Raw genomic sequence first — 25,776 nt, 5'->3', positions numbered from 1 at the left:
ATTTGGTTCTCCTTCCCGCATAATTCCAGTGCTCTGCCATAGCTAAACTACTCTGGCTTATTCTGTATAGCCCAAAGTTTCAGCACCCAAATTCACCGGTTTCGGGAATTTTGTGACTGATTTTAGCAGTGTCATGCTCACATCTAGTAGAACTACCCAGAGGTCCAATTCCATTTTCCACCTGCTCAGAGCAGGTGTAAAATGTCCATGTAAAAGTCCCCCTGCCAGGGAACCCGCATGCAGTAAAGTAATAACCAGTAATACTTCTATTCTCCATTCTGGGGACTTTCATTTGTGATACCGAGAATTAGCGGTTGGGATACCGGCTAGAACTGGTGCCCCCCCCCCCCCCCCCCCCCCCCTAATGTCCATGCACCACATAATGAGGGTGGGATTGGCTTTGATGTCATTGGTGAATTAATATTGTTGAACTGGCATGCATATATAAAAAAACATGTAAATATAGAAATAAAAAATAAAAAAAACTGCACCTGAACAGTTGTACTTTCTTGTGGTTTGTTTAGTCTCATGTAGTGTTTTGAAAAAGCCCTGATTAAAGCCAAAAGAAAGTTTATAAATCGCAGGACAAGATATAGCTGCTTTAAAGCGCCTGGAGAGGGAACCGTTATTCCAGCAAGGCGCTTTAGGTCTCACCTTTGAAAGCATGGAACATTCTGGGCCTGTAAATGTGCTGAAGATATCAAGTGGAAGAATCCCGTGGGCTGGGGCCCAGAGGAGTGACCGAAGAGTAAGCGTAAAATCAGATGAAAAGGCCACCGAGTGCTGAAAGAGGCGCACACGAGGATGATTAAACACACATGACTGTTCCCCTCAACTTTTTGAAGCAGCCGGGCAGTAATTTGTGTGTGTGTATATGCGTGCATGCGAGAAACATCCCTGCCCAGTTGGTTTTTGCCACAAAAAACAGGGCTTATTTTTAGTAGCCAATCCAAACTTCCCTCAAAATATGAAGAAAAAAATGCCTGGCTGTGCGGAGCAGGGGAGACAGAGTGGCCTTTGAGGCTGAGCTAGCCGTGCCCTGTGCAGTTCCAGGAGGGCTCCCGGGTCCACTCCCTGCCGCCGCCAGCACCATGGAGACAGACAGAGCCCTGTGCGCCCTGTCCCTTCTGCTCCTCTTCTTGACAGGTAAGGCCTCTCCTCTCTTCGTCGACTCCCATTTAAAGCACCGCAAAGGGAGCACGGACGGTTCACGTCACCAGGTGGATAAACCGTAGAACAAGGGGGAGAGAGGTGCCTTCCCTGGCGCCAAAGGGGGTCTAACCAGCCGCTGCTGCCCTGGGCGAGGGAGTGTTTAGACCACAGGTGAGCTGCAAAGCATGGCCCATTCTGTGCCTCTGCCTGCAGGTGTGGGCGGGACTGGTACTCATTTTTGGGGACCGGCATTGATTTTTTCCCATCAGACTTTGACCAAGAGCAAGAGAGAGAAATGCAGAAAAGGGAGAAAGGAGGAGGAAAAGTAAGGTAAGAAAACAGTAGCAAAGGGATAAAGCAGGGATGAAAAAGAACCTGCAAGAGTGGACAAAGAGGCAGGGAGTGTAGGGTGGTGGCAGAAAAGTGGTCTGAGGTGGAATCAAAACTAGCCAGTCTTGGCAACCCAGAAACCTTAAAGCCATTACTTATTTGTATTTATGTTTTTTTTGTGTGAAAGTTAAGTACTTGTGTGAAGGAATAAACATCACCCCGCTGTTTGTTTGAAATCTGCGTTGTCTTAAAACCTTTTTTAGAACTGTTGGCTAGAGGTTTTCAGAGCTTCTCTGGGGCTGCACTCATTTTCTTAGGGATAAAGTGGCTATTTCTTTTTATTTATGAGAGGCTCCACGAGGTGGTGTTACAGGCGTCCCAAGAGTATTTGCGTAACATGGGTAAGTGACATGATGGTTATTCCAGCAGGGGGGCGTTATCCAAAATTAACTTAACGTGTCGCTGTAGCCAGTGCTTAATTTGTGCCGATGTTTGCCAGTGCTCAGCACCGCCACTTAATTGTTATCACCGGCATCTATGACATTCTGCCCCATGGTGGCGCTGTTTGTGTAATTTGGAGATGAGATGAGAAGATCAGTTGCTTATTAATTCAAAATACATTTAAAATGACTAGTACCGGCCGCTCAGGCCGCTCCTATGGATTCCGGGGCTGAAATAGTCTGAATTATTACACTCGTAGGAGTGTGATGTTAGAAGTTGTGTAGGTTCTGTTGTTGGCAGCACTGGCAGGGGCATGGGTGGTGCAAGCTGCAGTGGCCTCTTGACGAGGACCTTGGCACTTATTTGTTTACAAATTAAGCACTGGCTGTAGCGCACCCATTCACTTATGAGGAGTCACTTTGCACTACTGATATATAACTTATCTTTTTTTGTTACCCAACTGAATGGCACTCATTTCATCAACCTCACAAGTATGAAAGGCTGAGTGCACCTATCAAGAATTGAGCCTATGACTGTGAGGTCACACCCAGACTTGAAGGTGGTCCCTCCCACTGTCCCAGTCTCTGTTTACCCTAATCTCTGTTTTTTTCCACACCTCTGCATTGTGTCTTTAATACACTGTAGAAACGTCCCATACCTGCAATCATTTTTATTATGAAATATTTTACACAGGCTGAGGGGAAGAGGCCACTTGTGATAACCTAATGCATTCTGGGTATTAATCTTGGGTTGCTTCCGGTGAATTGATGACCCTAGGATAACTGATACCAATGGTTTGTTGGTTAACTGTCCAGGACTGGAGACAGTGTTTGTGATGACATGGAGTGAGGTGGTCTGTGCATTATTAGCAACAGTTTCTAGGCAGCCATGGCCCGTGCAGGTAAGTGGGGTGAGGAGGTGGGGCGGGCGGGGGGTTTGACAGAGGTTAGCGAGGGTAAATTAATTATTATTGATTTTTAAAAAAAATATTTATTTAATTTTCCATCGTGGTTGTCTATTAAATACCCCCCCAACCCAGCCCTACCGCTCTTACCTGCATGGGCCGCTCTTGCAGTCCCATACGTTCCCGGATGGACCTAATTACTATGCATTGAGGCTCCCTGTGTTGGGTCTGCCTTTACTCTTCAGAACTAACATGGGTCCAGTGTTATTTCTATATTGACGCATTGCTGCATATGTTATTGTACGTTTACCCAATCTACTGCTATTGGAAGGTTAACCCGTTGGCTGCTTTGGCGATTTCGCGGCAGTGTGGCCGTTTTAAAAAACGGGCGCGGCTGCGTCCGCCATTGGCCGACGGCAGCACCAGCGAGGTAGTGCTGCCGTCGGCCAATGGCCGACGGCAGCATGGAAGGGGTTAAGGAACCAAGCACACTTTGTGCAGACAAGTGAGGTGCAGCCCGGGCAGTGGCAGTAGAAGTCTCGGCGCACTGACCTGCCCAGGCGACGGATCCTTCTTGAAGGCCAGATCCAGACCGTGTTTTCAGTGGTACCGGTGACGATGCCCACTCAGGGGCTGATAATGGCTGCCCTGGGTCTAATTGGTAGAATTGTCATAAAAGATCAAATATAACAAAGACGTTTAAAAAAATTATTGGATGCAATATTGATGACTTATTGTTTTGGGGGGAAAATAACATGAACTTTTCCCGAACCAAAATACTGGTTTCTCAGTAAATTCCAGGCCTATTCCACTAGTTCAATTCTGGAATGTTTGACCTGCTAAAATGTAATGAAGGGTGCAAATTGTCTCACACCTGCTAGTTATAATTGCACATTCTGTGCAAAGAGAAAGAGGTTCGGTGGGTGTTTACCAAGGTTCACACTCAGTTAGTCAGGACCCATAATTTGTTGAAGCACAAACCACATCGGTGATTTCACCCAAATATCACCCGATTCAGGATACAAGCACTTCGTGAGTGGTTCTGTGCTATGTTCCTTATTATTGTATTTCATAGGGTAAGTGTATCACCCAGTCTGTTTTTTGACATCATAAGCACAGCAACAGGTAGATTCTTGATTTTCAGTGATCTATTTATTATTGGATCAGTGGGGGGAACAGGGGAACAGCCCGCAAGGGACGCTGTACTTTCAAGAAGCTTTCTCCTTCACCCTGCACTAATTATACCTAAATACGGCCGAAAATACTGACCTGCCTTGAAAAAGCCCTGGCCTGCTGGCCCTTGGGCAAAACATGTGTCGTCTGTTTAGATGTCCCCCCCCACTGATTCAATAATAAAGAGATCACTGAAAATCAAGAATCTACCGGTTGCTGTGCTTATGATGTCAAAAACGAGACTGGCCGATACACTTACCCTATGAAATACAATAATAAGGAACATAGCACAGAACCACTCACGAAGTACTTGTATTCTGTGCAAAGAGTTGTTTGCACAAGGATCACAATTTAACAGGCCGCCTGCGGTCAGGCCCGTAGAGACTGTGATGTAAACGTATGCCTTGTGGATACTCTGAAAATCTGGCATAGATCTAGCCTCCTTGGACCAAAGAGGGTCACCTCTTCTCTCGCGAGAGCCGCCATGTTTGAGAGGTTTGTTTAGCTTCCATTTCCCTTCAATATTAGATGGACACAAGCAGTGCCTTTGACTGATTGCATGCTCTGTAGGCGGACACGTACCGTCACAACGCGTGCTTTAACAACGCGCCCCTTACAACGCAAGTCGTTACCACGACTTGCGTTGGGGGCGCGGATTGAGAATAGTATAATTTACTATTCTAACACCAGTCCCCGTGGACACTAGGGAAGGTGTTGGAATAGTAAATATACTATTCTTAATCCTCTAGCGCCCTCCAGCGCAAGTCGTGGTTACGACTTGCGTTCTAATGGACGCGTTGTTAAAGCCTTGCGGAGTAAAATCCGCGTGGTAAAGGATGTGTCCCTCTGTAGGCACCTGCCAGGGACAGCACCCAGAGACCACTTGTTAGCAAACGCTAGACTTAATAAATACCCTTATCATAGAATTCCCTCTTCTTGTAAAGCGCTCTGATATCCTTCGGGATCAAGTTCGCGCTATATAAAACTTTATAAATAAAATAAATAAAAATATAAAATAACCATACAGAAAGAACAGATTGGTTTCATATTGGTTACCAAGCAGCTGCAAAGAGAGAATGCTTTTGTACATGGGCGTGAATTGAAGTGGTGTCAGAGACAGGTGAGCCGCCGACCTTACGACAAATCATGGAGTAAAGCAGGTGTGCCGGCACAGCCCTCGGCGGCAGGGTTCATGCCCAGTTTTTAGTATGTTGTCATAAGAGGCATTTACATACCATGACACTACATGGAACTCATTGACATAGATAGTGGTTGTCCTGCAAATCTGACTTGGATGCAGCACTCCTGGACATACAAGCGACACCATATATGTGTAGGTTTCTAAGCATCACACTAACAAAACTACTCACAAGAGGGGAAAACTGTTTTGCATCCAAAACAACCGGTTTCAGGCAAGAGGCGGCTCAAGAGACCCTCTAAAGAAGGGCTAATCGTTGAATATACAACTCAGACACGATCAGAACATTGAGCCCAGTTCACAAAAATTTACAGCGAATAAATGAGACTTCCTCTAATCATACTCCTGACTCACTCCAGGAATACAAGAATTTTGCAGGAGTTCCTCTAGAGCATGGTAACTCACAAACATTTGCCATGGGGCCCCAAAGTACAGTCTGTGGTGTGTCCGAGGGCCGCACTGATGCCAGCAGGGTGGCGGTTGGGGGGTCTGGGTGGGTCAGGGTCTGTGTAAGGATGTCTAAATATTTTTGAAATAAACCGGCAAGCATTTCTTTGCAGGTTAATAAATGCTTGCCCGTTTATTTAACATTTTTTTCTGAATATTAGAGCTCAGCAACTAAACAGCAACCCGTGCTGCTGTTCACCAGAGGGTGCCTGTAAAGGTCAAGAGGGCCACAAGTGGCCCCCGGGCCGTACTTTGAGTATCACTCCTCTAGAGCAAGTCACAGCAAAATCTTTGCTGCTCCTGCTCAAAATTTTCTTCACTCTGATAGCGCTTAGTTGCACACACAAGGGCCTTTCAACACACACTGAATGTATTAGTCAATTTATTTTTCATGTGCTGTATATGGTCAGATATTTATACCTCATAAACTTCTACAATCTCGGAAACCAGAATTTTAAACACTATATGTTCTTCCAACTTTTTTTTCTCTACACTGCGTTTAACTTGCCTATCCAGCGGGATCACATGTGTGTACAATGTGCTCTAGATATTGGTCTTACCAGGGCCGGCCTTACCGACTGTGGCAAGTTTTTAGGGTGCCCCCCCCCCACTCCATGACCTCCTTCATCACAGATTACATCACTACCGCCCTTCAACAGTGCCTCTCTTCTCTCCATAGCCCTTCTCTCACATGCATATCATTTGTTTCATAGCGCTACTCCTACCAGTGTAGGGTGTCAGAGCACTTAACATCGCACACGCATTATACAGAGACAATGAATCATAAGTGTGTTAACCAGTGTATAAATGTTACATAAAACAATGAAGATTACAAGGTGTAGGAAACACGTCATCCATACTTACAGGCAGTATACTTTAAGAGTGTTTGGTCTGAGAAGCACAAACTCAGGATTTTAAACGTGCCACAGTATTTGGGGTTGGCTTTACTAATAAGAGTGTATTTGTATCCAAACTGACCCCTTTTAGCAACCACAGAATAATGAAAGGCTGTGCATGCAGCTCTTTGATGGCAGTTTATAGCTCACTGTGCTATATTTGGATTTTAACTTATAGATTGCAACTGCCAAAAGGGTCTCTGTGACAAAAGCAGTAACCTGCTGTGATAGCTACATAAAATACTGCTCTGTGATCTGTATGGTACACATTCTTTGCAGCAGGTATATTAACCTTCTGCACTACTTTATGATGAGTCAAAACGGCCCCTGGGCAAAACTCGATCATTCTTCCGCAGGAACATTAATCACCAGAGTTATCTTGACATGTTTATTGCTGCCTAAAAACTGCTGGACACACAAGGAACTCTGCAGCAAATGCTTTTAATTCCATAGATTATTGCTAAACACTGCACCCCCAGAGCTTAGCGCCAGGTGCGGCTGCACCGGTCACAGCTCCCTAAAGCCGACCCTGGGTCTTAACCCCAATCCCCTATTGCTTTTGCCGTTGTCTGTAAATGCCTACCATCTCCCATAAGACAAAGAAGCATCCAATCAAATTAGAATTAAAAGTATGCTTTACAGATGTAAAACAAAGTGTTTTTAAATGTTTTACTTCTGGTCGTTATTGGTCCTACACCTGATGGTTTTATATTTGATCCACATAGACTAGTACAGCATTTGAGGTGATATGAATAATCCTCTGGTGCATACACCTCAGCCCTACTATCCCTGTACTGGAAAGTCATTCCACCCGCAGAGTGTTTTCCAAAGGCGAGGTATTTGTCTGCCTTGACCACTTCCTGCTGCACATTTCCACCGGATGGAGTGGAAGGCGCCATGGTAAGTCCCATGGTGGTGGCAGGGAAAGCAAGTCAGGTCAAAGCGAAGGGGATGGTCAGGTATTTGCTGAACTGAATTTGCTTCCGCTGCTTCCTGATAGCGACCAGCTCCATAAGAGGTTGCAAAGGAGCATGGGAAACAGGGAATGGTTTGCTCCAAGCGTAACAAAAGAGAAGGCTTGGAACCCTCTTTCAGTCTTATCAAAGACAGTTTATGCTGGTACACAGGGACTGGAATTTTTCGCACTATGTCACTTTAAAAGAAGCCAATCAGAGAAGAGGAAATAAACCCATTTCTTTTTCCTGTCCTGCATCGCTAAAAATCAGAACAAGCGAGGTTCATGAATGTTTCTTGGTTTGATGATGTCAGCTTGTGTTTTAAAACACATTGTGACATAGCTCACTGGATGGTCCCTTTAAGAGAACCACATGTGTGTTTTGTGATGAAGGATTTTATGGTGGATTCGTCTGAGTTTCAAGAGGGAGTGGGCATCCACCTCAGAGACGGCTAAGTTCTCATTGAATGGGGTGAAGATTGCATCTCTATGGCTCATGATTTATTCAGATGGCCATCAGGACCATTCAGGACCCCGGTGGTGGTGCTTCTATAGAAGCTGTGGTATCGGGTCGGTACAAAAGGGGGTGGTGATGGACGGAGCATCTGAACCAATCAAACACTCACACCCAGTCAAAAGATCTGGGTTTGATCCATCACCGTTCTTTAGCCCACTCTGCCACCCCAGTTCAGACATGGCTATATGCAAATCAGTCTGACCCTGTGCCTCATGGGAACAGTCCAGCCTGGGTCAGGCTTTGCTATAGTATAATACTGGGATGACTTAGGCGCGTACTTCAGGTTGGAAAATTCAAGTGGGAGATTTCTCTTTTTCTTTTTCTTAATGCATTCAAAGACTATTTGCAATAAAGTGTCTGTCTTTGGCTATATGTTTTATGCAATTAAGAGAGGTGTGTTCAAGTCAATCCATTGGATCTCGCTTCCCTGACTTTTTTTAAGATTGTGCTGAATTGGTTGCTTTGCCGGTGTGCTAAGTTTAGGCTCAAATTGATCATTTGTAAATCATTGAATTCTGTCTGCATTGAGTGTCAAAGAGTGAGACATTCTATGCCGATGAGCTATGGTGACTTCAGTAAGTACAAAGAAGTCTGTCATTAGCACACTTTCTCAATGTGAAGTTGTGTTCAATGCTTATTTTTTCGTTGGGGTTCCAAGTACAAGTTGAAGTTGGCAAATGATGATATATTTCTAGTTTTTTTTCACTAAGTGTCAGTTTTAGGATTACTAGGAAGTGTCTGGCTTTAGCATGGGTCTTTTAAAAAGCCCTGCAGCATGGATGAATTTTTGAGCATGAAGGTGCCGAGGAAGGTATAAAGTTGTTGTACGTGACTGAACTCAATGTTCATAATGAGGGTTTCAGTGTTTGGCCCAAGCAGTTGCCGGACCACAACTAGACGGGTTAGTGGCACTGATGATGTTGTCTAGGATTCACTGTCTCTTACCCTTATGTGATCTCGACTCAAAAGTTTCATCTACTCCGGTGTCTTCACTTTTTAAAGTTGATGATGGAATATGTGTATACCTTCACTTTGAACTTAAGGGTTTTGTGATCTTAAACACCTCAGAAACTGCCTACTCCTTGGCCATTAGAGTCTAAGGGCCAGATGTACGACCATTAAGTTTAGCGAGTCACGAATGGTACAAAATTGCGAGTCGCAATTTGCGACTCACTAAACTTAATGTACAACGGTGTCTCAGACACTGATTGCGATTCCCAATGGGGTCGCAAATTGCATGCCTCATGAATATTAATGAGGCTGTCGCAATTTGCAAACCCATTGGGAATGGCTAAAACTCCCAGGGATGGTGGTCTACTGGGTGCAGCAGACCACCATGTCTGAGAATGCTTTTAAATAAAGCAGTTTTTTAGTTTTTTTTATGCAGCCGTTTTTCCTAAAAAGAAAACGGGATGCATTTAAAAAATAAAAAATAAACTTTTCAGCTTCATTATTTAAGGGCAGGCAGTGGTCCCAGGGACCACTGCCTGCTCTTAAAAAATATTTATGCACCCATTCACAGAGGGGGAGGGGTCCCCTGGGGACCCTTTCCTGTTTGTGAGGAGTTTACCACCTACTTGAAGTAGGTGGTAAACTGCGAGTGTTTTGCGGCCGCAAATGCGATTGCAAAACAACAGCACATAGTGTAGTGACTCGCTATTAGGAAGGGACGTCCCTTCCTAATCGGGAGAGTTGCAAATGCTATTTTGCGAGTCAGTGACTCGCAAAATAGCATTTATACATGCCTGGAACCTTTTTTGCGGTCGCAAACCGGCCGATCTCCCGTTTGCAGCCGCAAAAAAGGGCTGTACATCTGGGCCTAAAAGTTAATGTACTCCAACTTTGTTCTGCGTTAGTGCAATTTTTGGTCTTCTAGCTGGCTTCCTGGGATTCATGGTGCTATATTGCCTGACTTTTTGTTATTTCATCTCCTGCAAGCGATTGTTCTCGCGAAGAGTTTTCCGACGACTTATGTGAGTACTGCAGAAGAGAACCTAAGCAGACGCTAACATGTCTGCAGTGACCCAGTTAGAGAGTGGAGCATTCCAGAAGATGTTATATTTCCTACTGTTTACCTGCTCTAAGCACTCAAGATCCCATAACTGGTGTCACCCTATAGGGGAACTAGAGCATCCATCATAAGATCTCACATCTCCAAAGAAGAAGCAGTTGATGAGTATTCCATCAAAGAGATAGGCAGACCTTCTAAATGTGGTTCTCTTATACATGCTACAAACATTACTCAACGGATGGCAGCTTCAGGCAATGAGGGTGTAGATTCTTCTCGCAACTTGCTTACTTTGTACCTGCCTTAAGTATCTATCAGCTCTCAACATCAAAATAGTCGGGGTGAAGGAGCTCATTATAACAAAATTGAATCATGGTAATTCAGAATTCTTAGCACTCAGACTTCAACAAAGTACCAAACAGTAGAGTGAAGTGTGACAACTTCACTTGCACACATTATGTGAAGTTCTTTTTGAAACTTTACCAGCTTTTTGAATGTCTTGAGGTTGTAAATGTGTAACAAAGAGCTGATCATAAACTTTGTGAAAAGTGGATTTGTAGTCGAACAACCACACAAAGCAGAGGATTTGCTTGAGAATTTTCCAGCAAGGAAAATGCAGGGATATACAAAGTTTATTTTATAGTATGTGCTTTGCGGAACTTCTTTGGTGGAATGTAAACTTTGCACAGCCCTAATGCTAATATTCATCAATACCCTAAATGAGAAGTCTTATTGTCTAACCACAACTAAGACAAAGGGCCAAGGAAGATATATATTATGGGGTGTTTCCATGCATGGCATGTGTAAAGCCTTTTAAAGCTGCATACACATTTCTGGTTCCCACAGTTCCCACAGTCAAAGAATTCCAGACTGGTCGGGAAAGCACCTGAGCCTACAGCATAACAATAACTGGCAATCAGCAGATATTTTACCCATTAAAAGGCCTTGTTCTGTGAAAAAATGTATTTCAACGCCTTACTTTCTTTCCTTTCATCGGAGGGTGCTTCTGGTATGTTGGATTTCATTTCCATATCTAATCACTTCTCAAATAATCAACATATACACACAGGCACATATGGAGATCGACACGGTTGTAATAGCCATGCTGTATACAGAGACGCATAAGAACAATATGGCAGATATGATGGTTACTTAGAGAAGAGTTGATGGCAAATCTCTGAATAGTGAATAGGTATGGTTTGGCGGTGGAAGTTGACTATACATGGCTTTGACATCAGGGATGAGAAGTTTAAGGGTCAACCTTTGTTTGATACATTTCCAACTTGAATGATACCGATGTGGTACGGTAGGTGAAAGCTTGGGCAGGTTGTTTTGTATGCATGTTGGAAAGTTTATCTTTTTGTCTGTAAGTGAAAGCACTTATTGAAGGTTGGTGGGGTACCAAATGTAAACATTATTTTAACATACTCAAAGCCAATGTGTTGATCGGGAATTTGGCTGTAGGCAAGTGGAGGTGCTATCGGATCTTTTGATATTTATTAGCTGGCACTTGCTGCTGTGGTGATGAGGACAGGGAGGATTCCTTTTTTATTTTAAGATAAATAGAAGTCCTAGACTCTTAGTCCAGTGGGAGACGTTTCAGTTGTCCTGGGAAGTTGTGACACGAAAGGATAGTCCTGGGGATTCTAGATGGGGCGTGATAATTGATCATGGAAGAATTGACCATTAGGCAGAGGCAGGACATCCAGTGTCAGATGTCTGTGAATCAGTCAGATTTGGAGGAGAGGAGTGGAGCCAGGAAAAGCAAAGGGAGGTGATTGTACCATCGGCATGTTGGTGGTATGAGAACTCTAAGGAAATAACATCACAAGGCAAGGTCAGGTAGAAGAGATGAAACAAGAAGACCCAGGACTGAGCCTTGGGGACACTGAATGGCAGAGGGATCGCCGGTGCAAGCAAGGAACACCTGAAGACAGAGTATGAGTGGATTTTGAAAAAGGAAACCCTTTCGACTGCTTTGCATTGGATAGAAAGGGAGGAAAAGGTAACAAGATGGGTAGCGTGATCACCAGGTCCCATGGTATGGAGAGTCGCTAGAGAATAAGAACAGAGTCAGTGATTGTGGTACACTGAGAGGAGAAAGTAGATCTACACAAGAAGGAGTGAGCAGTAGTGAGTGAGGAGTAAGTGAAGAGTGAACTCGAGTGAAGCCAATTGTAGTGGAATATGTATATTGAAAGTGGAGAGATCATGGGTGAGCCAGTTGAGCACCATTGGCCCTATTATAGATAAGGCACACTTTCTGTGTTTGCGCCACACTGCATCTTAAAACAGGTGCGCCAGGTGCAAACAGGGAAGTGCACCCTCCATTGAGTGCGCTACCCCCAGAGCAGCCGCGAACTCGCGCTGCCCCCAGGGCAGAGCATTCAAGTGAAAAACAGAGCAGCTTTGAAGCAGCCTCTCCATGTGTCACTTAGCAGGTGGCAATCCGCCTTTTCTTTTCAGGGGTATTAGAGATCCCCTTGCAGGCGGGTGAAATGAGTGACTGCCCCTGCCTGCAAAGGTCAGTCAGTCAGTCAAAAGAGTTTATTTCCAAATAATAAATTCTTATAGCAATATAACCTACCTGCAAAGGGATGTCTGGGGGGGGTCCATTGGTTCCCCTTCAACCCCCTCCAGAGTGCGCTATCCGAGGGCTCACTGACAGTGCACCACCTTTTAGGTGGCGCACCGTCAGTGGGCCGCCTGACAGCTTCTTTGCCTCTGCGCCCGCATCTATATCACGGCACAGGCCCAGAAGCCCCATGCAAATGAGGGAACACCCTCTGGTGATAGTGCTGACACTATATGTGCACCAGAGCTATCTGTATTACAGAAAGTGTCACACAAGCGTCAGCTGCCTTTTCTGTAAGACCAAAGTGCCCTGGGGGTGCGCAAAGTGGGCTCACATGCCTGTTGCGCCCCCGGAGCACTCTCTACAATAAGGCCCTAGGTAGTCATGGTTTTTTAGAAGTAGGAAAGTTGAAATACTTACCATGACCAGATAGGGAGGAACGGTTTGCTTTTATATGAGGGTAAGAAAAACTATGTATTTTGATTCTTAGAAGTTGGGGTGAAGGGTCAAGTGTGGCTAAGAGAGTGGTGAGGAGAAGCGAGAAGAATGAGGGTGGAGACAGATTTGAGGACAAATTTAAGTGCGCTTCTTGTGGTAGTCAGATTTGGAGGGCAAATTACATGCAAAGTCATTAGCTGTGATCCTGTGTGGGGTTGTTACAGTGTGTAGGGAAGTGAGACAAGACATTTTTTATTTTATTTTTTATATTTGGAGGTACATATGAAAATGAATAATAGCCTATAACGAATCATCGGACTTTGAGAAATTTGAATTGAAAAAATGCTTTCAGGATGAAATAATATCGATGTCCAGAAATGATTTATTCTTGGACATTGCCCTATGGCATGAGACCAGTCTGCAGCGTCTTCAGTGCGGCATATGAAACAAGTTATTGAATATTCTGGAAGTGAAGATAGACTTGAGTAATTCGAATAGCTTCAGTGACATCTTATTGTTATTACATTACCTCTTTGAATCTCCAAGCATACTCTAGGCACAAAATGACCTGTAATATATGAAGAGTTTGTCCGTCGGGTGACTCTGCCAGACATGTGACGATTCTCCCATCCACCTTACAAGAATTGCATTATATCTAGGGCTCCCTGATTTCCGTTGTTACTGATTTTTATAGATAAATACAGACAGAAAACATTTATTTTTGTGTCTGAATTAATTTTTAAATGAGGATAAAACAGAAATTGGGTTACTTGAGGAGTAATTCTAAATACTGTCTGCCATCACTACCAAGCCACTAGCTGTGTGGATTGATAGGAAAGGGGGTTAAAAAAGAAAGGGATTTTAGTAAAGAGGCTTTAACAGCAGTAGATAAAGATTTATCCTCAGCCGTTGTTCTCAGCATTGAAACCTGGCAGGCATATAAGTATGAGTGCATATTTATCGATTAAATAAATGTGGAAATATACTAATTTCAGCTTCATTTTTTTAGAAACCCCAAAATAAATATGGATAGATACAGATAGAATTAGCAAAAAATAAATATGGATAAATACAGACGGAAATGTAAAAAAAAATACCATAATACCGGGAGCCCTAATTATATCCTAAGTCACTTGTAATAAGGCATAAAAGATAGCTGTCACATTTGTGAGTGAGTAACCCATCCGCCGGACTCTAAATCAGGCCCTAAGTGATTATTACTTGGAGAGTAAACATCCTTATCAAGGGTTGTACCATGTCAAAATGTTCATCATTTGTGAGAGACCGTCTTATATAGATATCTGCGTTATCTGCAGCGTACATCGCCAAATTTACATTAAAGATGCAAGCAGCAAAAACACTCAATTTAATACCCACAACACACACAATATGTCTCTTTGGATTTTTAGTGGCAACCCATGCATCATTTCCACTCATACTATCCAAGACAGAAAATGTGTTTTTGTATTTTCACCACCTACTCTTTGTAATGGACATTCAGCCTGGAAAGCTGCTGAGCGGGTCGCCTCAGAGGCCTCGTTCTGGAAAATAGTACATGAAGCCATGATCACTGCTTCATCTTTACTGGCGAAAACAGATGAGTCCTGCCAAGTTCTGCATCAGCAGCCCTGCTGTGTTTTCTAGAAGGGATGTCTGGCCATGAGGCCAGTGGCTTTGAATGAATGTTAAGTCATGCTAGGCCAGCCAAGAACTCTAGGGCAGTGGCCTGGGATCTAGACTCTGGCCTGGCAGACACCTGCAGCACATGGGTTCAAGTTACCTCTAGGCTCTTCCCCCGTCTTTCTCTCCTGTTTCTATTAACGTATTTTATTCACTCCTCTGTTATCTCTCTTTTCTCTTCTTATCCCCTCTCCCTCTTCCGTCTCTCTTTTGAGTTTCTAGTTCCTTTCTTTACCTCGTTCTTTTTCTTTTGCTTCTCTTCTACCCTCTTCTCACGCTCTGTCTCTCCTCTCTATTTCTTCTTTGTCTCCTCACTCCTTTCTCCCTGTCTTAAGCTTCGCTCTCTCTCCCCACTGTCCTTTGTTCTCTCACTTTTCTTTTACACTCTCCTTTCCCCTCATCTTTTTTCTTTCCCTCACTCTGTACTCTTTTTTCTGTCTCTTGTTCACCGTTTTTATATTCTTTTTCTTTATCTGACCTCACTGTCCGTCTTTTCTTCCAGCACTATCGCCTCGTCATTCATATCTCTCGTCTCTTTAACTTTCTCTAAGTAGCATTTGTACTGGAATTTGATCCATTAGATTTTTCAATAAAGGAAGAACACAAAATCCTCCCAGGCCAGCTGGTAACATTTGATGTTCCAGAAATATGACCTCGGTATGTACAATGTCCACTATTCAGGTGCTCAGGAACGTCGCCTGGGGCCCCTAACATAAGTGCACCGCACCAGCACGTGCCATTCAGCTAGAAACAGGCCAAGAGGACTTGGAAATGTCAGACTCTGTTATGTTATGTTTTGTTATGCTATTTCCATTTGTACAGCGCCTTCAACCAATAGAACAGCCCTGAAGGGTTTCTTAATTTGCCCGCCACTTTATACAGTTCTGGGATTTCCATCCATCGGTTTGCACAATTGTTGGGTACCCAAATATATTTTGTATATTTCCTACCATTACTCTAAGCCAGTGTCGACGCACTGCGGCTCACGAGGCCCCGACCTGAAGCACTTTCAGTCAGGCCTCCCCGGGGATCTGACCCGTGAATAAACAGCGCTTCCTGCAGCTGCACATTTGGGAAACATCCCTCTGCTTCCCGAGTTCACCTCCCTTTTAATCTTCTTTTCTTTTCTTGTCCTATTCTTTTTAATAGCCAAGAATTCTAGCGGTAAGAAGGGCGTGCTTTTGTTTGTGGGCGCCGTGCCCCACGTCTTCAAGGGGAGAGAGAGTTCGCGGGCTTCGGGAGCCTGAAAATACACCCTGGGTAATGACTGGTGCTCTCCCTCTGAGGTTTCTGCGCCTCTGAAGCTGCCGGGGCGGTTTTAGAGACAGAGGCCTACTGTGCCCGCGACACGCGGGCTACACCCTTTCCACACACGAAGAGTCCCCGGCCCGCCTCGCCGGGCTCAAGGAGGCCTTTCAAACCCCAGTGACGTCGGAGGAAAAACTGCACGCCGGTCACTCCGGCTTCGGGTAATTTCCATTCCATTGCACCAGGAGTTAAACCTGGACTGGTGCAAGCATTTCTGCAGCCCTCCCCGGAATCACTTGACCTTCTTTGATCCCGCCTGTTTTTTGGTGTTTACACATCGAACATCCACCCCCACCCTTATGAGAAGGTGGGCGCAGTGTAGCTACCTGTATGCTTTAGTCCTTATTACAATTATACATTTCCATGTCTGTCTCTCATTTATCCTCACCCATCACCAGGGCTTAATTTGAGCGGGTGGTTTTAGTGCTGGCTCTGCATTTAATTGCCAGCACCTGAAACCTGCACTTATGACAGCTGCCACATGCTGGCGCTGTTTGTACAATTTAAAGATGAGCAGAAAAACAGGTGTTTGCTAATTCAATATACTTAAAAAAAAACGAATACTTGCCACTCTAGCCATTGCTTTTGCGGCCTTGAGCAGTCCTAATTGTCAGCTTGTAGCAGTGTGATGGTTAGTAGTTGTGTAAGTAAGTGGCAAAGTGTGGTGCAAACTGTGGTGGCCTCCTGATGAAGGCCCTGGCCCTTACTGTTTTACAAATTAAGCACTGCCATCACACCGCCAGGTGCTGCGCCCCTTAATATGAAAACCGTACCTAGGTGGTCATCACAAACCACATGAAAACACTACGCGCACAGGATCAAAACAAAACCCCTCGCCTGCACACGACACATGATGTAGCTTATTATCCATGTAGATAAGCGCTTCAGTTCCACACATAATGGTAGTAAGCGCTATACAAAGTCTACAGCACAGCTGCTTTTTTGACACCGCTTGTATGAGGGCTGCACTCTGTGGCGCAAAGGTGCCTGGGCCTTATTGCAAGGAAGTACCTGAGACAATGTTTTCCTTTTAGGTTGTATACAGCAGTCTTGGTTGGAGTGCTCTGCCCTTCACACCCCTTGGGGCACCCTGTCACTGAACCTCCAGTGCCTATTTATTTTTGTGGGTTGTTAGAGATAGGCTATATGGCTTTCCAGCCACTTCAGAGATCTAGCTGGTTTGATTTTTGTCTGAGAAACAATCCAGTAATTCCATTGGTATATTATATATACATTTCCCTGTTTTCTGTTTTTACAGATTTTTACAGATAAATACAGACAGAAAGCATTGTGTTTTCTGTCAGCATTTATTTTTAAAATTGGATAAATACAGAAAATGGTGCTGCTTTTAAGTGACTCTCCGTGCTTTCTTTAACCCCTTCAGCGCGGGTGACAAAGCCAGCTCGTCATGGGCGTTACCTGCGCTGCGCGCATGACGAGCTGGCTTTGTCACAAACAAGCCATTTTTGAAATTTCAGCGCACGGCGGGAATTCGCGGTAGCGCTGAAGCGGTTAATGAGTTATAGGCCAGCAGCTGAGCAGATGGAGAGCATGGGAAATTAAAAAATAGGATGACATTTCTTTAAATAACGGCATATGTCAACATACATTTATGGTCTAATGCTAGTATTTACCAGTGGATGTATTGTTATGTAATATTTGGCAGCTTAAATAGCTAAAACATGACAGACATCAAAGTAGTAGTGTGCGTCAATCAGATATATAGGAATGGAAATGTACAGTTTTACAACTTCATTTACACGCAAAACACAAAATAAATATAGATAAATACAGACAGAAACGGGCAAAAAATAAATGCCATAAAACCGGGAGCCCTAATTATATATGACAATTGGGGGTGGGGTCGCACACTACTCACACACCAGCGGTATCGACCCTAAGGACTATGGTAAATGTAGTTACGTGTTCCGCGATGCATCTTCTTTCGATTCTCTGCTATCTTCGCTGTCTTCGCCATCCCTGGACACGTGTTTCGGGGTATCACCCCTTGTCAGCAGGGATAGGCCGTGTTCTGGGGTTGCCGGTGGCTGCCAAATATCTGCCAGGTTTAGTACCACTCAGGCGCGTAGGTGCGGGGTCCCAGGCTCGTCAGCCAACTGCTCGAGGGAGCTTTAACATTACAATTGGGGGTGGGGTCGCACACTACTCACACACCAGCGGTATCGCCCGAAGGACTATGGTAAATGTAGTTACGGGTTCCGCGATGCATCTTCTTTCGATTCTCTGCTATCTTCGCTGTCTTCGCCATCCCTGGACACGTGTTTCGGGGTATCACCCCTCGTCAGCAGGGATAGGCCGTGTTCTGGGGTTGCCGGTGGCTGCCAAATATCTGCCAGGTTTAGTACCACTCAGGCCCGTAGGTGCGGGGTCCCAGGCTCGTCAGCCAACTGCTCGAGGGAGCTTTAACATTACAATTGGAGGTGGGGTCGCACACTACTCACACACCAGCGGTATCGCCCCAAGGACTATGGTAAATGTAGTTACGTGTTCCGCGATGCATCTTCTATCGATTCTCTGCTATCTTCGCTGTCTTTGCCATCCCTGGACACGTGTTTCGGAGTATCACCCCTCGTCAGCAGGGATAGGCCGTGTTCTGGGGTTGCCGGTGGCTGCCAAATATCTGCCAGGTTTAGTACCACTCAGGCGCGTAGGTGCGGGGTCCCAGGCTCGTCAGCCAACTGCTCGAGGGAGCTTTAACATTACAATTGGGGGTGGGGTCGCACACTACTCACACACCAGCGGTATCGCCCCTAAGGACTATGGTAAATGTAGTTACGTGTTCCGCGATGCATCTTCTTTCAATTCTCTGCTATCTTCGCTGTCTTCGCCATCCCTGGACACGTGTTTCGGGGTATCACCCCTCGTCAGCAGGGATAGGCTGTGTTCTGGTGTTGCCGGTGGCTGCCAAATATCTGCCAGGTTTAGTACCACTCAGGCGCGTAGGTGAGGTGCAGGGTCCCAGGCTCGTCAGCCAACTGCTCGAGGGAGCTTTAACATTACAATTGGGGGTGGGGTCGCACACTACTCACACACCAGCGGTATCGCCCCTAAGGACTATGGTAAATGTAGTTAAGTGTTCCGCGATGCATCTTCTTTGGATTCTCTGCTATCTTCGCTGTCTTCGCCATCCCTGGACACGTGTTTCGGGGTATCACCCCTCGTCAGCAGGGATAGGCCGTTTTCTGGGGTTGCCGGTGGCTGCCAAATATCTGCCAGGTTTAGTACCACTCAGGCGCAAAGGTGCGGGGTCCCAGGCTCGTCAGCCAACTGCTCGAGGGAGCTTTAACATTACAATTGGGGGTGGGGTCGCACACTACTCACACACCAGCGGTATCGCCCCTAAGGACTATGGTAAATGTAGTTACGTGTTCCGCGATGCATCTTCTTACGATTCTCTGCTATCTTCGCTGTCTTCGCCATCCCTGGACACGTGTTTCGGGGTATCACTCCTCGTCAGCAGGGATAGGCCGTGTTCTGGGGTTGCCGGTGGCTGCCAAATATCTGCCAGGTTTAGTACCACTCAGGCGCGTAGGTGCGGGGTCCCAGGCTCGTCAGCCAACTGCTCGAGGGAGCTTTAACATTACAATTGGGGGTGGGGTTGCACACTACTCACACACCAGCGGTATCGCCCCTAAGGACTATGGTAAATGTAGTTACGTGTTCCACGATGCATCTTCTTTCGATTCTCTGCTATCTTCGCTGTCTTCGCCATCCCTGGACAGGTGTTTCGGGGTATCACCCCTCGTCAGCAGGGATAGGCCGTGTTCTGGGGTTGCCGGTGGCTGGCAAATATCTGCCAGGTTTAGTACCACTCAGGCGCGTAGGTGCGGGGTCCCAGGCTCGTCAGCCAACTGCTCGAGGGAGCTTTAACATTACAATTGGGGGTGGGGTCGCACACTACTCACACACCAGCGGTATCGCCCCTAAGGACTATGCTAAATGTAGTGAAGTGTTCCGCGATGCATCTTCTTTCGATTCTCTGCTATCTTCGCTGTCTTCGCCATCCCTGGACACGTGTTTCGGGGTATCACCCCTCTTCAGCAGGGATAGGCCGTGTTCTGGGGTTGCCGGTGGCTACCAAATATCGGCCAGGTTTAGTACTACTCAGGCGCGTAGGTGCAGGGTCCCAGGCTCGTCAGCCAACTGCTTGAGGGAGCTTTAACATTACAATTGGGGGTGGGGTCACACACTACTCACACACCAGCGGTATCGCCCCTAAGGACTATGGTAAACGTGTTCCGCGATGCATCTTCTTTCGATTCTCTGCTATCTTCGCTGTCTTCGCCATCCCTGGACACGTGTTTCGGGGTATCACCCCTTGTCAGCAGGGATAGGCCGTGTTCTGGGGTTGCCGGTGGCTGCCAAATATCTACCAGGTTTAGTACCACTCAGGCGCGTAGGTGCGGGGTCCCAGGCTCGTCAGCCAACTGCTCGAGGGAGCTTTAACATTACAATTGGGGGTGGGGTCGCACACTACTCACACACCAGCGGTATCGCCCCTAAGGACTATGGTAAATGTAGTTACGTGTTCCGCGATGCATCCTCTTTCGATTCTCTGCTATCTTCGCTGTCTTCGCCATCGCCATATTTGGCAGCCAACGGCAACCCCAGAACACGGCCTAATCCCTGCTGATGAGGGGTAAATACCCCGAAACACTTGTCCAGCGATGGCGAAGATAGCGGAGATAGCAGAGAATCGAAAGAAGATGCATCGCGGAACACGAACTACACTTACCACAGTCCTTAGGGGGCATCCCGCTGGTGTGTGAGTAGTGTGCGACCCCACCCCCATTTGTAATGTTAAAGCTCCCTCGAGCAGTTGGCTGACGAGCCTGGGACCCCGCACCTGCGTGCCTGAGTGGTACTAAACCTGGCAATATTTGGCAGCCACCGGCAACCCCAGAACACGTCCTAATCCCTGCTGATGAGGGGTAAATACCCGAAACACGTGTCCAGGGATGGCGAAGATAGCAAAGATAGCAGAGAATCGAAAGAAGATGCATCGCGGAACACGAACTACACTTACCACAGTCCTTAGGGGCGATCCCGCTGGTGTGTGAGTAGTGTGCGACCCCACCCCCATTTGTAATGTTAAAGCTCCCTCGAGCAGTTGGCTGACGAGCCTGGGACCCCGCACCTGCGTGCCTGAGTGGTACTAAACCTGGCAATATTTGGCAGCCACCGGCAACCCCAGAATATGGCCTAATCCCTGCTGATGAGGGGTAAATACCCCGAAACACGTGTCCAGGGATGGCGAAGATAGCAAAGATAGCAGAGAATCGAAAGAAGATGCATCGCGGAACACGAACTACACTTACCACAGTCCTTGGGGGCGATCCCGCTGGTGTGTGAGTAGTGTGCGACCCCACCCCCATTTGTAATGTTAAAGCTCCCTCGAGCAGTTGGCTGACGAGCCTGGGACCCCGCACCTGCGTGTCTGAGTGGTACTAAACCTGGCAATATTTGGCAGCCACCGGCAACCCCAGAACATGTCCTAATCTCTGCTGATGAGGAGTAAATACCCCGAAACACGTGTCCAGGGATGGCGAAGATAGCGAAGATAGCAGAGAATCGAAAGAAGATGCATCGCGGAACACGAACTACACTTACCACAGTCCTTAGGGGCGATCCCGCTGGTGTGTGAGTAGTGTGCGACCCCACCCCCATTTGTAATGTTAAAGCTCCCTCGAGCAGTTGGCTGACGAGCCTGGGACCCGCACCTGCGTGCCTGAGTGGTACTAAACCTGGCAATATTTGGCAGCCACCGGCAATCCCAGAACACGGCCTAATCCCTGCTGATGAGGGGTAAATACCCCGAAACACGTGTCCAGGGATGGCGAAGATAGCGAAGATAGCAGAGAATCGAAAGAAGATGCATCGCTGAACACGAACTACACTTACCACAGTCCTTAGGGGCGATCCCGCTGGTGTGTGAGTAGTGTGCGACTCCACCCCCATTTGTAATGTTAAAGCTCCCTCGAGCAGTTGGCTGACGAGCCTGGGACCCCGCACCTGCGTGCCTGAGTGGTACTAAACCTGGCAATATTTGGCAGCCACCGGCAACCCCAGAACACGGCCTAATCCCTGCTGATGAGGGGTAAATACCCCGAAACACGTGTCCAGGGATGGCGAAGATAGCGAAGATAGCAGAGAATCGAAAGAAGATGCATCGCGGAACACGAACTACACTAACCACAGTCCTTAGGGGCGATCCCGCTGGTGTGTGAGTAGTGTGCGACCCCACCCCCATTTGTAATGTTAAAGCTCCCTCAAGCAGTTGGCTGACGAGCCTGGGACCCCACACCTGCGTGCCTGAGTGGTACTAAACCTGGCAATATTTGGCAGCCACCGGCAACCCCAGAACACGGCCTAATCCCTGCTGATGAGGGGTAAATACCCCGAAACGCGTGTCCAGGGATGGCGAAGATAGCAGAGAATCGAAAGAAGATGCATCGCGGAACACGAACTACACTTACCACAGTCCTTAGGGGCGATCCCGCTGGTGTGTGAGTAGTGTGCGACCCCACCCCCATTTGTAATCCTAATTATATATGGTTTTTCTGGGAGCTAATGATAACTACTCCCCTGGCTGTGGAGTCAAATTTACTAATTCAGCTAACAATCTGGGATCTATTGCTTCTATTGTCCTAGGCAGCCACCTTTTTTGTGAGGTCAGTACCTCTGATGAAGTAAGTACCAAGGCTGGCTATAGCATGACAACTGCTGCATGACCCCTATCTTCAGTGACACTGGAATTATGCAGCAAAGGCGGACCGAATTATGCAGCAGTGTTGACTAAATTATGAGGTAATAAAAGCCAAATTATGTGGCGGAATGCGGCACATTTTGTGGTAGTTTTACTTAATTATTTTGTCATTTTTAGACTGATAGCAATGTCAGGAGAAAGAGATAACCATCTAAAACCCAATTTAACACCCAAATACAGCAATAAGCTACTGAAAGATGACCAGTCAACCGTTGTACAAAGCCTTCCAGTCAGCAAACTTTTGATCCGTTTGAGCGAAAAAGTTTTTTTTTTAAGTGTCAAATTATGCAGCAGATGATGGATTATGTGGCAAAATCCATAATTATGTGAAAATCCTACAATTAAAGTGGCCCTACCTATGTTCCATATCAACATTGGACTTTAACAGGACTGATCAGTTCTGAGATATTTGCAGAAATCACCTGGAATAAGAAAACTAGACCCCTTCCTACTTAGTGCTGTTTATAGTTAGTACATCATCTTTATTCAGTACAAAATACGGAAATACAGCCCTAGAAAACTGTTAATGACCACAGTCCTCTGCAGATTCTGGAGGGCATGTTGTCCTTCCTTTGTGGTTCCTCCCTCTTTCATAAACCAGCCTAACAGCATTCACAGATAAACATAAGCACATTTTGCAGTGCTAGAAAGGTTCTTGCATTCCTTTCTGCAAACCTTCCATTAACATTATCTTCGCTTTGGGCCAGATGCATCAAAGGGGTTTGCCCATTCTGTGTCTATGGGAAAATGTGTTCATGCATATGGCCCTTTATAACCTAAATTCATGCTCACTTCTCACTCATTTCCATTGTCAGGTCACTTATTTGCTGCAACCTACTTCTTCTGCACAGGTTTTTGTACATCTTCATCTCTTGTTAGGACCATTTTTATTGCCCATCTAGCTGGAAATAATCCTTGAGTTGGACATTCTACCACTCTGACAAAATGTCAGAGTGGTAGAAGTGAGATCACCCGCCCTTTCACCCGTGATGCCACCGTCACATTGTACATCCCTTGTCCCCAATCTCTCTTAGCTTGTACGCAGTCTTGAAATTGCTTCTGACGGGTCAAAGACAGGACAAGGAGTGAAAGCTACAAAAAGTAAATAGGCCTCTTGGACCCCTGGTTCATTTTATCTTCCTGCCACTGCGCTTAAGAGCTTTGACAGGATAGTATAGGAAATGCTAATATTAGGCTATTGTGCTCAGATTCTTTCATGTACTGTTCCATTCCTCGTGGGAGCACTGGTCCCAGTAAAAACCACGCACACCGGAGCGCCTCCAAAATCTTCTGATTCCACCACTCAGTCTATCAATTAGTTTGCGGGTGACATTGAGAAGATACATGATGTTCCCCACAGGGGGGTAATGAGCCCCCTGCTTTAGCAGCTCCAGCATGGGGTTGGCTTATTATGGGCCTCTTCTGTCTGCAACTCGGCATACAAAAGCTTTTAGTTAACGCTATAAGGAAGAAAGAATTATTGTAATACAGTAAAGGGAAAGACGGAAGATTGAAAGGAAAAAAAGGTGAAAGGTAGAACGGGTGAAAGAAAGGAAGGAAGGAGGTATGAATGAGTGGGTGGATGGATGGAAGAGTACGTGGAGGGAAGAGTGCATTGAGGGGTGCGTGAAAGGCTGGGTGAGTGGATAGATGGACTGACAGATGAAAGAATGGCAGAGTAAATAGAAATCTGAATGGATGGATGGATGAAAGGATCAATTGATGCATGAAAGGCTTTATTGATGGGTAAGTCACAGCATGGATGTAGGGATAGATGGATCTGTGGATGGATGCATGCATAGATGATGGATGTGTGGACCGAAGGATGGACTATCCAAAGGATCGATTGAATGATGATAGATTGTATAGCAGATGAAAGAATACAAGGAGGACAAAATCTAGAGGTGAAATGGTGGATATGAGCAGGTGGATGGAAGGATGAATGGATGAAAGAGACAAGGGTGCTCTTCGAGGGAGGGACAGGCTCACTTGCTTTCTGCCATCAGAGCTTTGGTTCAAAGTGAGGGGTATTTTAATTTTCTGGCTACTTCTTTGGTTCCACACCTTTCCTGTCGAACCAATTCTTTATTTCCATGGAGGTCAACTGAACCTCATCATCGGTCATTAAGTGGAGAGCAAAGCCTTCCCACTTAAAAATATTTTCTAGACAGTTAATAGCACATTGTACTTTCCAACTTCAAATCAAAAACTATTTTCTGATCACTGAGAAAAATGATCACCAGCTCTCATTACATTTTTGCACATCCAACTTCCAAATTCAGAGCACACTGACTAGCCACGGATGCACGGCAAAATATTGTGGGCAAAAATATCAACCTTCACAAATATAATGTCCACAATATCTGTTACCAAAATATTGTCAGGAAAGGCATACATTGACTATTTTCAACTCCATATGCACTTACCTTGATGATATGGTGGTAGTTTATTTGTGGAGTCAATAGTAGTGCAGGTTGGTATTAAAATATTGATATTGTGTAGAACTCCACTAGCTTAAAGGCCACACCTGACACTAAGGGCCCAATTAGGATGCGGTTAGGAAATCTTCCTCGATTGAAACGGTTTGCAAATGGTTTCTGACCGACTCTGATCAGGAGAGTCCGACCGACCGAGTATGATGCATCTGGGCGTGCTGCAACAGCATAATAGTGCAAAAGTTGATCTTATAGTAAGAAGAATGCTGTTCAGCCTGGTAATATTCTGTTGACAAATCCAAAGGCCTGAATATTTTGCCATTTCCTAAAATTGAGATAATTTCCTCACTAAGAGGAATAAAGAAATGTAAAACATTCACAACAATTCTATTAATAGTGATGATGTAATTCGAGGAATGATCTTAACCAGATGGCTTATTAGCAATGAATAGAGGAGATTGCTGCTCCCTGGTACCATTGTCTTTTGGTTATGTAGAAACAGTCTCAACAACAGCCACCGGCAAATGGTACA

General features: G+C 45.8%; 1 protein-coding gene across 1 annotated transcript in view; it reads left to right on the top strand.

Annotated features, from left to right (window-relative positions):
* Positions 1-1,033: 1,033 nt before the first annotated feature.
* Positions 1,034-25,776, top strand: part of ITGA10 (integrin subunit alpha 10) — a 456,216-nt gene continuing 431,473 nt past the window's right edge. Inside the window, exon 1 of the mRNA XM_078670796.1 lies at positions 1,034-1,146. Coding sequence (XP_078526922.1) covers positions 1,092-1,146 — 55 coding nt within the window. The 5' untranslated portion in view covers positions 1,034-1,091. The remainder of the gene's footprint in view (positions 1,147-25,776) is intronic.

Source organism: Lissotriton helveticus, chromosome 12 (assembly GCF_964261635.1).
Source record: "Lissotriton helveticus chromosome 12, aLisHel1.1, whole genome shotgun sequence".
NCBI classification, from domain to species: Eukaryota; Metazoa; Chordata; class Amphibia; order Caudata; family Salamandridae; genus Lissotriton; species Lissotriton helveticus.
Note: the sequence above shows the minus strand (reverse complement) of the source record. Positions and strands in the feature narration are given on the sequence as shown.